Raw genomic sequence first — 14,721 nt, forward strand, 5'->3', positions numbered from 1 at the left:
GTTTATTTCCTAGAACTGTCCCCTTTCTCCTTGCTTGTCATAGTCGTATCCCCTTCTGCTCTGTCTATTTACCATCTTTGTTGGCCCAGCTTTTCTGCCTTTCATTTCCCTACATAATTTTGCATGTAACTGCTGGTGGGTGGGATTTGTCCTGACTCCACATCTAAGATGGTGGCACCCAGCAGCAGTCTTACCCAAGGGATGTCTACCCAAGTAAGCTTTTACAAGTTAATAACATGCTTAAAATAACTAAATGCACAGATAATCATATGGGTAGATTTTCATTGAAATTAATGGTTTGACGACTGGATCTCTTTAGGTACATAATACCCAACTAGTAATTGATTCAGTGACTACAGATGCGCACACACAGAGAAACACACACAAAGACAAACAATTTTCAGAAAGTTTGATTATTGGGCCATTGATCTCTGTCAGTATTTGTAAATTGTGAAACCTAATGTTGATGCCAGTTAAGAGAATAAATATAATTATTATCTGATGTTCAAACATTACCTGCACTCCGGGGTTTCCTGCTATCCCTTGTAATCCCTGTTATGAAAAAAAGCATGTTTTTTACAGCTTGCAGACTTACTTGGAAGTATAGTTATTGTTCTAACCTATAAAATAAATTTATTAAACGTGCATTCAGACAGTAGGCAGCAGCATAATGATTGTTGTACAAACCATGCAAGCTCACATTGTGCAAACTGTGTTTTGAGCTTATTGGAGGGGAGGGCACACTAAAGGCATCAGCCTGTCACAGGGTGCAACAATATTGATCGGCCAGGAAAATTCATCCTGGATGATCAATGTATCGCCCAGCTATAAAATTACACAAGCATACAGGCATTAGTTCTTTTATGTCTGCAGACACCTTTAAACTGTGTGGAACTGGGGGTACAATCTGAACACTGATCCCTAAGTGCATTGATTTACACTGTCTCAATATCTACAGAGAACATGTCTGTATTATCCATCTGTATTGCGTACAGACTAATGGAACACATGATAATTGTTGTCTAACTTTAAAAGTCCTGAGTTTCAGGATTTTCCTCATCCAAAGAGCTGCCACAGAAGACCTCAGTAACCAGAAAGGTGGGAGCTCAAAAAGGAAAGATCACTACCGCCAATGCTTCTGTGTACTCCTTGCTTTTTCACTGAAAGTAAAAATCTGCATTAAAGATACAATGGAACTGAATACACTGAGGTTGATTTACTAAAGGCAAATCTGCTGTGCACTGCAAGTGCAGTTGCTCTAGATCTTAGCAAAGGAGAGTAAGCTCTGCAGATTTCTATCATCCAATCATGTGAAAGTTGTGTTTTTTTCCTTGCTTATGATTGGGTATTATTTTAAAAGTGAAGCTTTACCTCATTTACTAAGCTGTAGAGCAACTGCACTTGCATTGCACAGTATATCTGCCTTTAGTAAATCAACCTCACTGAGTTTAAAGAAAACCTGGTCTGTGTGAGCATGCTTCCTATAAAAATCTCCATTTTGCTCTTAAAAATGCATCTTTTACTGCACAGAATTTGGAACTAAATTGTTAGAATCTAGGACTAAAATGGCAAGATATTTATTCAAAACAATTCTCTGTTATTTCATAACAAGTGCAACATTTACTACAGTTACTGTGGACATACAGTAGATAGCCAGTTTTTTGGACTAAGCCAAGTTCTGTCAATATAGCCCCTGCTTTTCCTCACTAAAGTGTAATATCATTGCGATAAAATGTTGGGGGAAATGCCAAAACATGAATTATAAATGGATGCATTTGATATCACAAACACATTATTTATAAAGAAGATTGCGGACTATGTTGTTTTCAAGGATTTGAGTTTCATATCGATTATTTATCCTGTGTATAATAAATCTAGTGATTATTCACTTTTTATGTATTGTTAATATTGTATTTTGGTGATTTGACATAGTAGGATTGAATTACTATTGTTTACTTGTTGCACTGTACTTTGGAGGTTTATATATGAATACATTTGTGCATACTGCCAAAATTGTTTTCATATCATTATCAGTTTACTGAATAAACTAACACTAATAAATAATAACTACTGCCACACTTCCGAAAGACCCTCTGTCAAATTCTGAACTTGATTACTAGGGATGAGCAAAATTAACCGAAAATATGGGGCGTTTGTGGCAAATTCGAGAGCCGGGGAAAGCCCCATAATGCACTGTGAGATCGCAGTGCATTTCTGTATGATGATTGGCCAAAGCATGCACCTGACCTGCATGCTTTGGCCAATCACAGCACGCTCTACTGAGAGAGCCATAATTGGCCAAAGGCAGGGTGCCTCTGGCCAATCATGGCTCAGGGGGCTAAGTCCACGCCCCACACTATATAAGGCTGCTCCTTAAACAGCGGCCGTATAGTGTAATGAATGAAGAGAAATTAGGCAGCTTAGTTAGTGGCGTGCAGGCAGTGTATTTGATATATATACAGTCTAGTATATACACTGAGTAAAATTATAAACGCAACACTTTTGTTTTTGCCCCTATTTATCATGAGCTGAACTTAAAGATCTATGACTTTTTCTATGTATGCAAAAGGCCTAGTTCTCTCAAATATTGTTCACAAATCTGTCTAAATCTGTGTTAGTGAGCACTTCTCCTTTGCCAAGATAATTTATTTATTTATTTATTTTTATTTATTTCAGGTACTTATATAGCGCCGTCAATTTACGCAGCGCTTTACATATATTTACACATATATTATACATTCACATCAGTCCCTATACCCTCAAGGAGCTTACAATCTAAGGTCCCTAACTCACATTCATACCTATACTAGGGCCAATTTAGACAGGATCCAATTAACCTACCAGCATGTCTTTGGAGTGTGGGAGGAAACCGGAGTACCCGGAGGAAACCCACGCAGACACAGGGAGAACATGCAAACTCCAGGCAGGTAGTGTCGTGGTCGGGATTCGAACCAGTGACCCTTCTTACTGCTAGGCGAGAGTGCTACCCACTACACCACTGTGCCGCCCAATCCATCTATCTCACAGGTGAGGCATAGCAAGATGCTGATTAGACAGCATGATTATTGCACAGGTGTGCCTTAGGCTGGTCTTAATAAAAGGCCACTCTAAAATGTGCTGTTTTACTGTATTGGGGGGTCGGGGGGTCAGAAAACCAGTCAGTATCTGGTGTGACCACCAATTGCTTCACAAAGAGCAGCACATTTCCTTCGCATAGAGTTGATCAGGTTGTTGATTGTGGCATGTGGAATGTTGGTCCATTCCTCTTCAATGGCTGTGTGAAGTTGCTGGATATTGGCAGGAACTGGAACATGCTGTCATATACGCCAATCCAGAGCATCCCAAACGTGCTCAATGGGTGACATGTCCAGTGAGTATGCTGGCCATGCAAGAACTGAGATGTTTTCAGCTTACAGGAATTGTGAACAGATCCTTGCAACATGGGGCTGTGCATTATCATGCTGCAACATGAGGTGATGGTCGTGGATGAATGGCACAGCAATGAGCCTCAGGATCTCGTCACAGTATCTCTGCGTATTCAAAATGCCATCAATAAAATACACCTGTGTTTGTTGTCCATAGCATACGCCTGCCCATACCATAACCCCACTGCCACCATGGGCCACTCGATCCACAGCGTTGACATCAGCAAACCACTCACCCACACAATGTCATACATGCTGTCTGCCATCTGCCCTGTACAGTGAAAACCAGGATTCATCCGTGAAGAGAAGACCTCTCCAAAGTGCCAGACGCCATCGAATGTGAGCATTTGACCACTCAAGTCGGTTACAACGATGAACTGCAATCAGGTCGAGACCCAGATGAGGATGATGAGCATGCAGATGAGCTTCCCTGAGATGGTTTCTGACAGTTTGTGCAGAAATTCTTTGGTTATGCAAACCGATTGTTGCAGCAGCTGTCTGGGTGGCTGGTCTCAGACGATCTTGGAGGTGAAGATGCTTGATGTTAAACTCCTGGGTGGGTGTGGTTACACGTGGTCTGCGGTTGTGAGGCTGGTTGGATGTACTACCAAATTCTGTGAAACGTCTTTGGAGACGGCTTATGGTAGAGAAATGAACATTCAATTCAAGGGCAACAGAACAGCACTGGTGGACATTCCTGCAGTCAGCAAGCCAATTGCATGCTCCCTCAAAACTTGTGACATCTGAGGCATTGTGCTGTGTGATAAAACTGAACATTTTAGAGTGGCCCTTTATTGTGGCCAGCCTAAGACACACCTGTGTAATAATCATGCTGTCTAATCAGCATCTTGATATGCCACACCTGTGAGGTGGATGGATTATCTCAGCAAAGGAGAAGTGCTCAGATTTAGACAGATTTGTGAACAATATTTGAGAGAAATAGGCCTTTTGTGTACATAGAAAAAGTCGTAGATCTTTAAGTTCAGCTCATGATAAATTGGGGCAAACACAAGTGTTGCATTTATAATTTTGCTCAGTGTATATATACTCAGCATTTAGCATAGTTTAGATATTTAGTGTAGAATCTATATTCAGTCAATATAGGCAGTGTATTTGATATATATATATATATATATATATATATATATATATATATATATATATATATATATATATATATATATATATACAGCCTAGTGTAGTGTAGTATATATATAATATAATGTATTGAAGTGGTTAAGGGGAACTCTGTGCCAATTTTTTTTTTAAATGGTGTGGGGGTCCCCCCAAAATCCAATAAAAAAATGGCATGGGGTCCCCCCAAAATCCATACCAGACCCTTATCCAAGCACGCAACCTGGCAATCCACAGGAAAAGGGGGGGATGAGAGGGCACCCCCTCCTGAACCATACCAGGCCACATGCCCTGAACATGGGGAGGGTGCTTTGAGGTCCCCCCCAAAACACCTTGCCCCCATGTTGATGGGGACAAGGGCTTCATCTCCACAACCCTTGCTCAGTGTATCCCTGCCCATTCACCCAAAAAGGTGTCAAAAAAAGTAAAAATGTCAGGAGACAGCTTTGGACAATTCTTTTATTAAAAAAAGTGTCCTGTGATGTCCATCAATCTATCAATCTTCAATCACGGCATCAATGGTCCTGAAACAAAAATTAAAATAAAAAAAACGGAAAAACTCTGCCTCCATGGGAGGCATCCCGCTGACTGCCTTCTTTTTGCTTTGACAGCTTTTATATAGTCAAGGGCAGGGCCACCCAGTGACGTAAACGGATGACCCTGCCACCCTCTGACATCACATGGTGTCACATGATGTCACATGATGTCAGAAGGGGCGGGGTCATTCAGTTACGTCAGCGGGTGGCCCCACCCTTGGCTATATTAGATCTGTCAAAGCAAAAAGATGACAGTCGGCGGGACGCCTCCCATGGGACCATCGGCGCCGTGATTGAAAAAGGACGGACATCGCGGGACACTTTTTTTTAATAAAGGAATTGTCCAAAACTGTTTTTGCTTTTTTGACTTTTTTGGTGAATGGGTAGGGGTACAATGTGCCCCTACCCATTCACACGGGGGGCCGGGATCTGGGGGCCCCCTTGTTAAAGGCTTCCAGATTCCAATAAGCCCCCGTCCACAGACTCCCACAACCACCGGGCAAGGGTTGTGGGGATAATGCCCTTGTCCCTCCCCATGTTGAGGGCATGTGGCTTGGTACGGTTCAGTTGGGGGGGCTCTCTCGTCCCCCCTTTTCCTGCAACCTGCCAGGGATTTTGGAGATTATCCTCACGTCATTTTTTTTTATATTGGCACGGGGTTCCCCTTAAAATCCATACCAGACCTGAAGGGCCTGGTATGGATTTTGGGGGGGACCCCCACACTATTTTTTTTATTTTGGTGCAGGGTTCACCTTAATATCCATACCAGACCTGATGGGCCTGGTGTGGACTTTGGGGGGGACTCCCACATCATTTTTTTCAATGATTTTTTATGTATATTGCCGGGATCCAGCAATACATTACATCTGCAAGCAATTTTGTATGAAATTTTTTCCTTTACAAATGTCATTTTGCTGCGGGACTGTTGAACATGGGAAAAATGTGCTACTTTACATGCAGACTAAGGAGACACCCCCCCCCCCCCCCGGCACGATATTTAAAGGAATATTTCATTTTTATTGTTTCACTTTAAGCATTATTAAAATCACTGCTCCTGGAAAAATTGCCATTTTTAAAACTTTTTTGGATTGATACATGTCCCCTAGGGCAGTACCTAGGTCTCCATACACTTTTTATGGCAATAACGTGCATATAAGCTTTTAAAATGAGCACTTTTGAATTTTCACGTTTGCGTCCCATAGACTTTAACGGTGTTCGCATGTTCACACAAATTTTTTGTCTGTTTGCATCTTCTGGTGCGAACCAAACCGGCTCATCCCTATTGATTACACATATTTGATGACTTGAATTGAGATGCATACCCTACAGTTAGGGTTGCACCGATACCACTTTTTTAAGACCGAGTACAAGTACCGATACTTTTTTCAAGTACTCGCCAATACCGTTTACCGATACTTTTTTTTAATATCTTTCTTAGTTTCTGTCAGACAATTTTGTAAATAAGTACTTTTTCGCCCTCACTGATGTGCGCTACTGAGGCTACCCTGATGGGGCACTCATAGGCTGCACTGAGGGGGCACTGATATGCTGCACTAAAGGGGGCACTGATAAGGTGGCACTGATGGGGCACTGATGGGGGGGCATGAATGAGGGGGCACTAATATGCAGCACTGATGGGCACTGATAGGATTAGGTGGCACTGATGAGGTGGCACTGAAGGGCACTGATGGGGTGGCACTGATGAGGAGGCACTAATATGCAGCACTGAACTGATAGGTGGCAGTGTGTCACTGTTATGCACTGCAGCACTGATGAGCACTGATAGTTGGCACTGACTGATGGGCACTGATAGGTGAAATTGATGGGTGACACTGATATGTGGCACTGATGGGGCACTGATGAGGTGGCACTGAAGGGCACTGATGGGTGGCACTGATGAGGAGGCCCTAATATGCAACATGGATTAAGTGGCACTGACATGCAGTACTGATGAGCACTGATAGGTGGCACTAATTATGTAGCACTAATGAGCACTGATAGGATGAGGTGGCACTGATGGGCACTGATATGCAGCACTGATGAGCACTGATAGGTGGCACTGATTATGCAGCACCGATGAGCACTGATAGGTGGCACTGACTGATGGGTGCTGATAGGTGGCACTGACTGATGGCTGGCACTAATAGGTAGCACTGATAGGCAGCACTTATGGGCACTGATAGGTGGCACTTATAGGCACTAATTGGCAGGCACTGATGGGCACTGAAATGAAGCACTGATTGGCAATTGTTGGCCTTGCATAATAAATTAAATGAATGAAGAGAGGAAAGGAAGAATTTTGCAATGCTATATACTGCGATGCCCATCTTGGTACACCTTGCACTTGACGGCAGTAAGCAGCAGCTAACATCTTGTTACACCCAGCCCGAACTATATGGGCTGGGTGTAACAAGATGTCCCCTGCTGGCTTACTGTGGCCGAGTGCAGAGTTTACCAAGATGGGCTTCGGGATGTTCAACCTCTGATGGAGACATGGAACGTCACTTCCGTTACGGAATGTGACGGCCCCGGTCACTGATTCTGATGGAACATGCGGCTGTGCCCTGCACCCCTTCCCCGACCATCATATCTTCTGCTGCTGTGAGCCTGTTGAGGACTTCTGGTTGAAGCAACGCTGCCTCTTCATTTCCAGGTATCAGATTAGGCTTCGGGAGCATTTGTGCGAGCAGAAGTACTGACGCAAATGCTCGTATCGGCACTGATACTAGTATCGGTAATGGTGCAACCCTACTTACAGTTACAAGCCAATTGCTTGGTTCTCAGAGCTCCCTGAGCAGAGAGCTTCTGCCTGTCAGTCAGTGGCTCTCTGCTCTGCCTCCCCTGCGCTGGGCTCATTGAGAGGCTGAGTAGGGGGCCAGTCCAGGCATGTGAGCGGATCCCGAACATATGCTCATAATCCTTCCCGAGCCTGGACTAGCTACGTTATGTCAGCCAACAGTGGGCTTCAGCCCACTGTCTGCTGAAAACAGGTCATAGAAGTGATCCACAGAAGTACAACCAAACATGTTTTAGCTGTACTTCTCCTTTAAATTAGAAAGGGTTAGAACCTCCATTTGTTTTATTGCTGTCTGAGTTCTCTACTGGGGTCACCGGGGCAGAAAATTTGTGAAGATGTGCCCAACAGGGATACAGGCAGCAATTAAATCCAGGCAGAGGTTCAATCTTTCTTCCTTTTAAAAAAAAATATATTTTTGCTAAAGTTAGATTTGATTTCTGTTGGCACTACTAATTTCATTCTTTATAGGGTCTCAAACTCATGTTATTAAGTTGAAATAATGTCATTCTGTGAGTTTTACCTCTAATTAAATTATAAACGCCAAGACACTGAGTACATTTTTTGCACAATGGTAGGAATTCTTCTCCAGCTGGCTCAAGGCAATGCAATTCTGCATGAGACCACACAGTTAGTTATTATCAATTCTAAGCAAAAACATCGGTGCCCAGAATAACTATTCACAGGCTTTATTGAAAAATAAGCTCAAGCTATTTTTCAGACAAAGCACACTCTCCAAGTAAATAAATATAATATGTAAAAAAAAAAACACACACACACACACACATATATATATATAATGGAAATCAGACATATTTATGCAGTGATATCCATTGGGTAATATACCTGTAGGTGTCATGGGCATCCCTGTTCCGAAAGCTAAACAGCTATTGTGATCCACACTTTGTAAAAATGGAATTAAAGTCATTTAGACATCCTATACTTTAATTCATGGTAATTCAAATTGTATAATGCAAAAGAGTTACATTAATTTGCAAAGAAAAACGGAATTTCTTATTTATTGGCTATTAAGATTGCTTCAGTCCAGAGTGCTGGGATGTATTTCTTTTTTCTGACCGAGTTACTAGAATGCAATGAGCCAGGACATGAGGGTTTCACAATGAAGACTATGATGAGTCGCCCACACTGGCTGGTTTACATATCATCTTGTGAAACTACAGAATAAGGTGCTCAAAATGCAGCATGCAGGGCTATTTTCCAATGTAGTGCACTGCACTTTAGCTATGAGTCATTAGACAAGGTCAGATCATCAATTCCCTGTATAAATGAACATTAAGATCTGGCTGTTTCACCCAACTTTAGGGCCTGTGTTGATGGAATTTGGGCTTGTGTTGATAAGTTTGATATTAGTTTGAGATACTTCTGAGAGAAATCATTGATGGGTGCATTTGGCTTGCAGTTAACCTACTTTTGACCTGCTTCAAATGGATTTTGAATCTCCATATACTTGTATGAGAATGCATAATCTGTTTGAAGAAAACTAAAGCTGATCAAAACAGGCTGTAAGGTGATCAGACTACTCAGATAAGATCCAGACATTTGGTAAAATATAATAAGACTGATTTAATAAAAGTAAACTAAAAGGAGATTTGTTTGGGACTTTAAATGAAACATATGGAAATATATGCCTCCATCCCTGTATTTTGCAGATTTACTGAAAGTGCTGAGAATGCTCCCCCCCCCCCCCCCCAAAAAAAAAAAAAAAAGATCCAATAATGTAAAAAGCAACGTGTTGTTAATTTTTTCCTCTTGATTGGATAATTTAAATAAACCTTTTTTTTGTGTGTGCGTATGTTTCTATATGCCATTCTTGCCGCTTAGTACATGATTGGTGCCACACTGGTTCCATCAATGTTTGCTTCATATATTGTATTTAATTGTTGACAGATTGGGTCACAAAATGGCTCCATTAACTCTAGATGTTTTTTGAAATGGGATAAATATAACAACACATAAAATGGATCCAAATTTATTCACTATAAACATAACAATTGCATTATGCAAGATGCTATGATTTATGTTGAAGCAGAAAAATTAAACAAATAAAATATGTTTTTGATTGGCTTCTTCAGAATAATACAGTTTCTTAATTAGTGTCAGGCTTAATAAATAGCATAGATCAAAAATAAAAATATGCTTAATATAAAATACATATAAACATTTTAACCTCCCTGGCGGTATGATTATTTCGGATTTTAGGTGCTGAAAGTGGTACAATTATTTTGCATGGAAATTTGGCGTTTTATATTGTAGGTCTGTAATTCTTAACAATAACACACTTAAATCTGTCCAAACAAGAGTCTAGTAGATATCCCGGGTATGATAAAGTTTGAAACACAAAAACATAAATTATAATACACTAAAAAAAAAATAATAATTAAAAAAAATAAAAATAAATAGTAATAAAATAAATTTCCACACGATTCACTATCGCTCAATTCTGCAAGTGTTCTAATTTACTATCGCTGTTTTCTAGATGGTCTAAAGCCATTTTTGACGTAAAGGGACACTTTTTGGTTGCTATGGACAATCTCCAGTTTCCAGGCAGAAAGAGCAGTATATGCAATATAAAACTGCATGCAGGGCATGGGCAAGAGCACTAAGGACAAATGGGATGTGAAATGATTTCATACAGTACTGTAATCTGTAAGATTACAGTACTGTATGTGTTATGCTTTTTACATTTTTTTGAATTTGCCGCCAGGCTCCGCCCCCGTGCGTCGCGCCGCTCGCAGGGAACGGAGCCTGGCACAGAGAGGCTTCGGAACAGGACACAGCCCGCGGACACTGCGGGGGACATCGCAGGATCCCGGGGACAAGGTAAGTAAGGAGGCACCAGGATCCTGCGATGCAATCCCGAGTGTGGCTCGGGGTTACCGATAATGGTCCTGAATTTTAACCCCGAGCCACACTCGGGAAAACCGCCAGGGAGGCTAGTTTGCAGTTAAAAAATACATTGTAGGAATTGATATTTTGATTCCATGTTTTAAAGAAAAACAAACCCAATTATGATTAGTGAAAATATACCATCACTACATCGATACTTTAAAATGCATGGTCACTTTAAATTCAGAAATTTCAATCATTCTAAAAATATTTTTGATATATGACAAAGTGAGGGCACCACGGAAGGCTACTATCCACTGTTCAGCCCTACATTTCCAATCATATATTTGTAATTATATATTGGGCCTCCCTGTGTAGGAAGTTTTTTTCCAAGTAGCCTGTAAATTACAGTATGGGTGAGATTTACTAAAACTGGAGCATTTAAAATCTGGTGCATCTGTGCATGGTAGCCAATCAGCTTCTAACGTCAGCTTGTTCAATCAAGCTTTGACAATAAAACCTGGATGCTAATTGGTTTCTGGGCAGAGCTGCACCAGATTTTGCTCTCTCTAGTAAATCTCCACCTATGTGACAGAACTTATTAGTCTTTCCTAGCGTTTTTTTTTATTAACTTAATTGATCAAACACAACAAATAATATTTCCATAAAAATAGTGCAATATCTGTATTAAACTATATAGACTATAGAGTATTTTTCTTACAGAGCTTACAGAACCAGGTTCAAGAACTGTCTATCTGCTGTTGTAGTGGTGTATAATAAAAAGTGATCATGGAATTAAAAAATAACTGTTTGTAATACCCCAAACGGAACACTTTCTTGGGTGCTTCAATAGGAAACAAGGTATCTGAAAGTCCTTTTAAATGTAGTAGATATTATTTAAAAACATAGCTCCAGCTAAACAGCTACTGTAAATGCAAAGTTCAGATGCATGTCTGTAAACTGTTTTAACAGTGACAATAATCTTAATTCTTTTAAGGCATCATGTGATTCACACAACCCTTCCAAACTGCATGGTCGGGATCATGTATGACTGATTCACGGTGCAGAACCACCCACTATTAGGGCAAATGTTGACAGTCACTTAAGAGGTTGACTGAGCAAAACGTGCAGTGCAAAGGGTTTTTGGCCTAGTCTTGCTCCTTAAAACTGCCCTGCCAGTGGCTACCTGTTCACCGTGTCTCTAGTACATTTCAGTCTTGTTTACTAAAACTGTCCTGCTACCGGTCAGTTGTACATTTCTGTTATCTGTAAACTATTGATTCCTAATGGGAATTTGATCGAAATCAGCCATGGGCAGGAGTTTTCTTTTTCTTTTCCGTTTGAACAGAAATGAATCAGATCTGCTTGATGTTGCTGTATGCAAGCCAAACTTATTGTAAATGTAGCAAGGTCCCAGGCCTCCTTCAGTCTAATGAGAACCTCCAGAGCCAAAGCTTCTGAAATCCTTCCATACAGAGTGGGTTGTAAGGCATAGTGGGTGTAGTTTAAAGTAGATTCATGGATGCCAGACACTTCTTGAATGCAAAGAGATTTTATTTTTCTTGAACAGAACCTTGGGAGAGAGGGTTAGGGCCAAGACACCCTTAAGCAGTTGCAATGTTAATTTGGCAGACTCCAAGACTTCTGCAGGTAGATGGCCATGCAGGTAAAGGCATCCAGTAAGACACCACATCTGCATGTGTATGACTGCTATAGTAACAGTCTTTAATAGTTTCTAACACAAGATGTAACAGTTCCTTCACTTCCACTACAATCACTTCTTGTAGTTTTTCAACACACTGAGCTCCCAGTCTCTCTCACTAGACTAGATGATTCACTGCCACTGAATCCCTTGAGCTCCTCTAATTTTCACTGCAGTTTCTTCCTCAAGCGTCAGCCCCGCTTCTCTGCTGGGTCCCTAGCTTGGCACTCCATATAACTCTCAAGCTTCACCCCACTGGCCTGCTCGGTCCCTGGCTTGACACACAAGGCTGCTCTGCAAGCGTCACCTCTGCTTGCTGGGTCCCTGGCTTGATGCCTGCTGAAGTTTCCCGATTCTTCACCGCCTCTGGTTGGTGAGAATTATGCTCCGGGAATTGCTTCAGCTACTAACTGTGGTCCCTAGTAATAAGGTGGATGGTCCCTTAATTGCAACAGCTTCCCCTCTACCTCCGACCACGACAGGTTCTCTGGCCGGCAGAACCGTCACTTCTGGTTGGACTGCAAGCCGCAACCCCAACCCTGCACTGCTCTCTTGCTTCTGGATAGGCCCTCAGACAGCCTAGCAGCCAGATTTGCCTGGGATAAGCCCAAACTCCAGCCTAGCAGCCTGGGCAGTACAACACACGTCCACACAGGCAGCCATCCAGGTGGCACAGAACAACGATCACCTGACTCCACCCAAATATATAGGTTCTCCCAGCAGGCCAAGGGATTCAAGAAAACCCCTGCCCATTGACTGAGATACCCCATATACTCCTAATCTGTCCTTGCTTTGCCCTTGTCTTATCTAATGCCACCAGGTACCCGGTGACCTAACAGCAGAAGAGAGAAGTGCAGCAATTCTAGACTTAAGGTGAAATCAATTGATCCCTAACAATGAGCCAAGGTAACTACACCTGGCAGGTAAATTTAGGAGAAACCCTGCCTAAACATCAGGGTACTACATCAAAAAAAAATCCATGGCCATAGTTTAGGCTGCTCATGCAATTTGTACTGTTCCATAACACCACATACAACTTGAAAGCACATCCTAAGCCAAAGATGTGTTTTAAAGTGTGCTGGCAATTTTTTTGATTTTTCCATGTCAACCTCAAGGCCTCTTGAAAAAAAACCCTTTCTGTGCTGTATGGTATTTTTTAAAACGGTTTTGCCATTAGTACATGCCCACATGTCAGTGCCCAACTTTACTAACAGGATTAAAACCTTCCCCCATAAATAGTAATGGGATTTGCTGCTGAATTTCAAACAAGATTTGCAGAACCCTTGGTGAAACTAACTTGGGCAAATTCAGTCAACCCAGGAAATCTCTTAAGTAGGGACACAGACTGAAACAAAACATATGATTTAGTAATATCCATTACTTTTAATTTATTTTCTGCTGCCATAGGGATACGAAATTGAAATCTCATCCAACAAAGTCATGGGTATCAATAAGGTCTTGACAGAAATGTTTAGCCTTGCCCAGTGTATCTATGATTATAACAAAAAAAAATGTTTTGGCTAGGGTTTAGCTTTAAGGGTTACATTAAGGATTAAGCTCAAAGTGTATGCCCAGCAAAAACTTTCTTAGTGTTGGATAGAGGGGAGAAGAAATTGAACTCAGGACAGAGATTTATCTTCAGTTCCTGTCCTGATGACAATTTAATTGAACAGGAAGTGGGGGGAACTCTCCAACAGCAATACAGACAGAAAAAAATTATTTTCATTAGTAGGTGAAGGCTAGAACCCCCATCTTTGTCTGTGTCCATGTTGTATAAGGCCTCTAATTTCCTGTCTGGTGAAATTGGTGTTGGTCTCCGTGACTGTAGTCTTTGCTGGTTCTCTCCCTACTTATCCAACCGCACCTTTAGCGTTACTTACAATTCTACTTCCAGCTCTCCTCTTCCACTCTCTGTTGGGGTCCCCCAAGGTTCTGTTCTTGGATCTCTACTATTTTCAATCTACACCACCTCCCTGGGTCAGCTGATACAATCTCTACGCTGATGACACCCAAATCTATTTCTCTCCCCCTCAGCTCACTCCCTCCGTCTTCTCATGTATCTCTAATTTACTAACAAACATATCAGTCTGGATGCCACACCACTTCTTCAAACTCAATCTTTCCAAAACCAAATTTATAATTTTTCCTTCCCCACATGCCCCCTCCTTTGATATCCCTGTCAAAATCGATGGCACAACTATAAGCCCATCCCTGCATGCCAAGGTCCTAGGTGTAGTCCTGGATTCTGAACTCTCCTTTAAGCCCCACATCCAATCACTATCC

At 41.6% G+C, this 14,721-nt stretch overlaps 1 protein-coding gene across 1 annotated transcript in view; it reads right to left on the reverse strand.

The window, feature by feature from the left end:
• Positions 1 to 14,721, reverse strand: part of LOC141140001 (uncharacterized) — a 407,741-nt gene that overhangs the window by 140,524 nt on the left and 252,496 nt on the right. The window contains exon 11 of the mRNA XM_073626689.1: positions 517 to 552. Coding sequence (XP_073482790.1) covers positions 517 to 552 — 36 coding nt within the window. The remainder of the gene's footprint in view (positions 1 to 516; positions 553 to 14,721) is intronic.

Source organism: Aquarana catesbeiana, linkage group LG04 (genome assembly GCF_042186555.1).
Source record: "Aquarana catesbeiana isolate 2022-GZ linkage group LG04, ASM4218655v1, whole genome shotgun sequence".
In the NCBI taxonomy this organism is placed as follows: domain Eukaryota; kingdom Metazoa; phylum Chordata; class Amphibia; order Anura; family Ranidae; genus Aquarana; species Aquarana catesbeiana.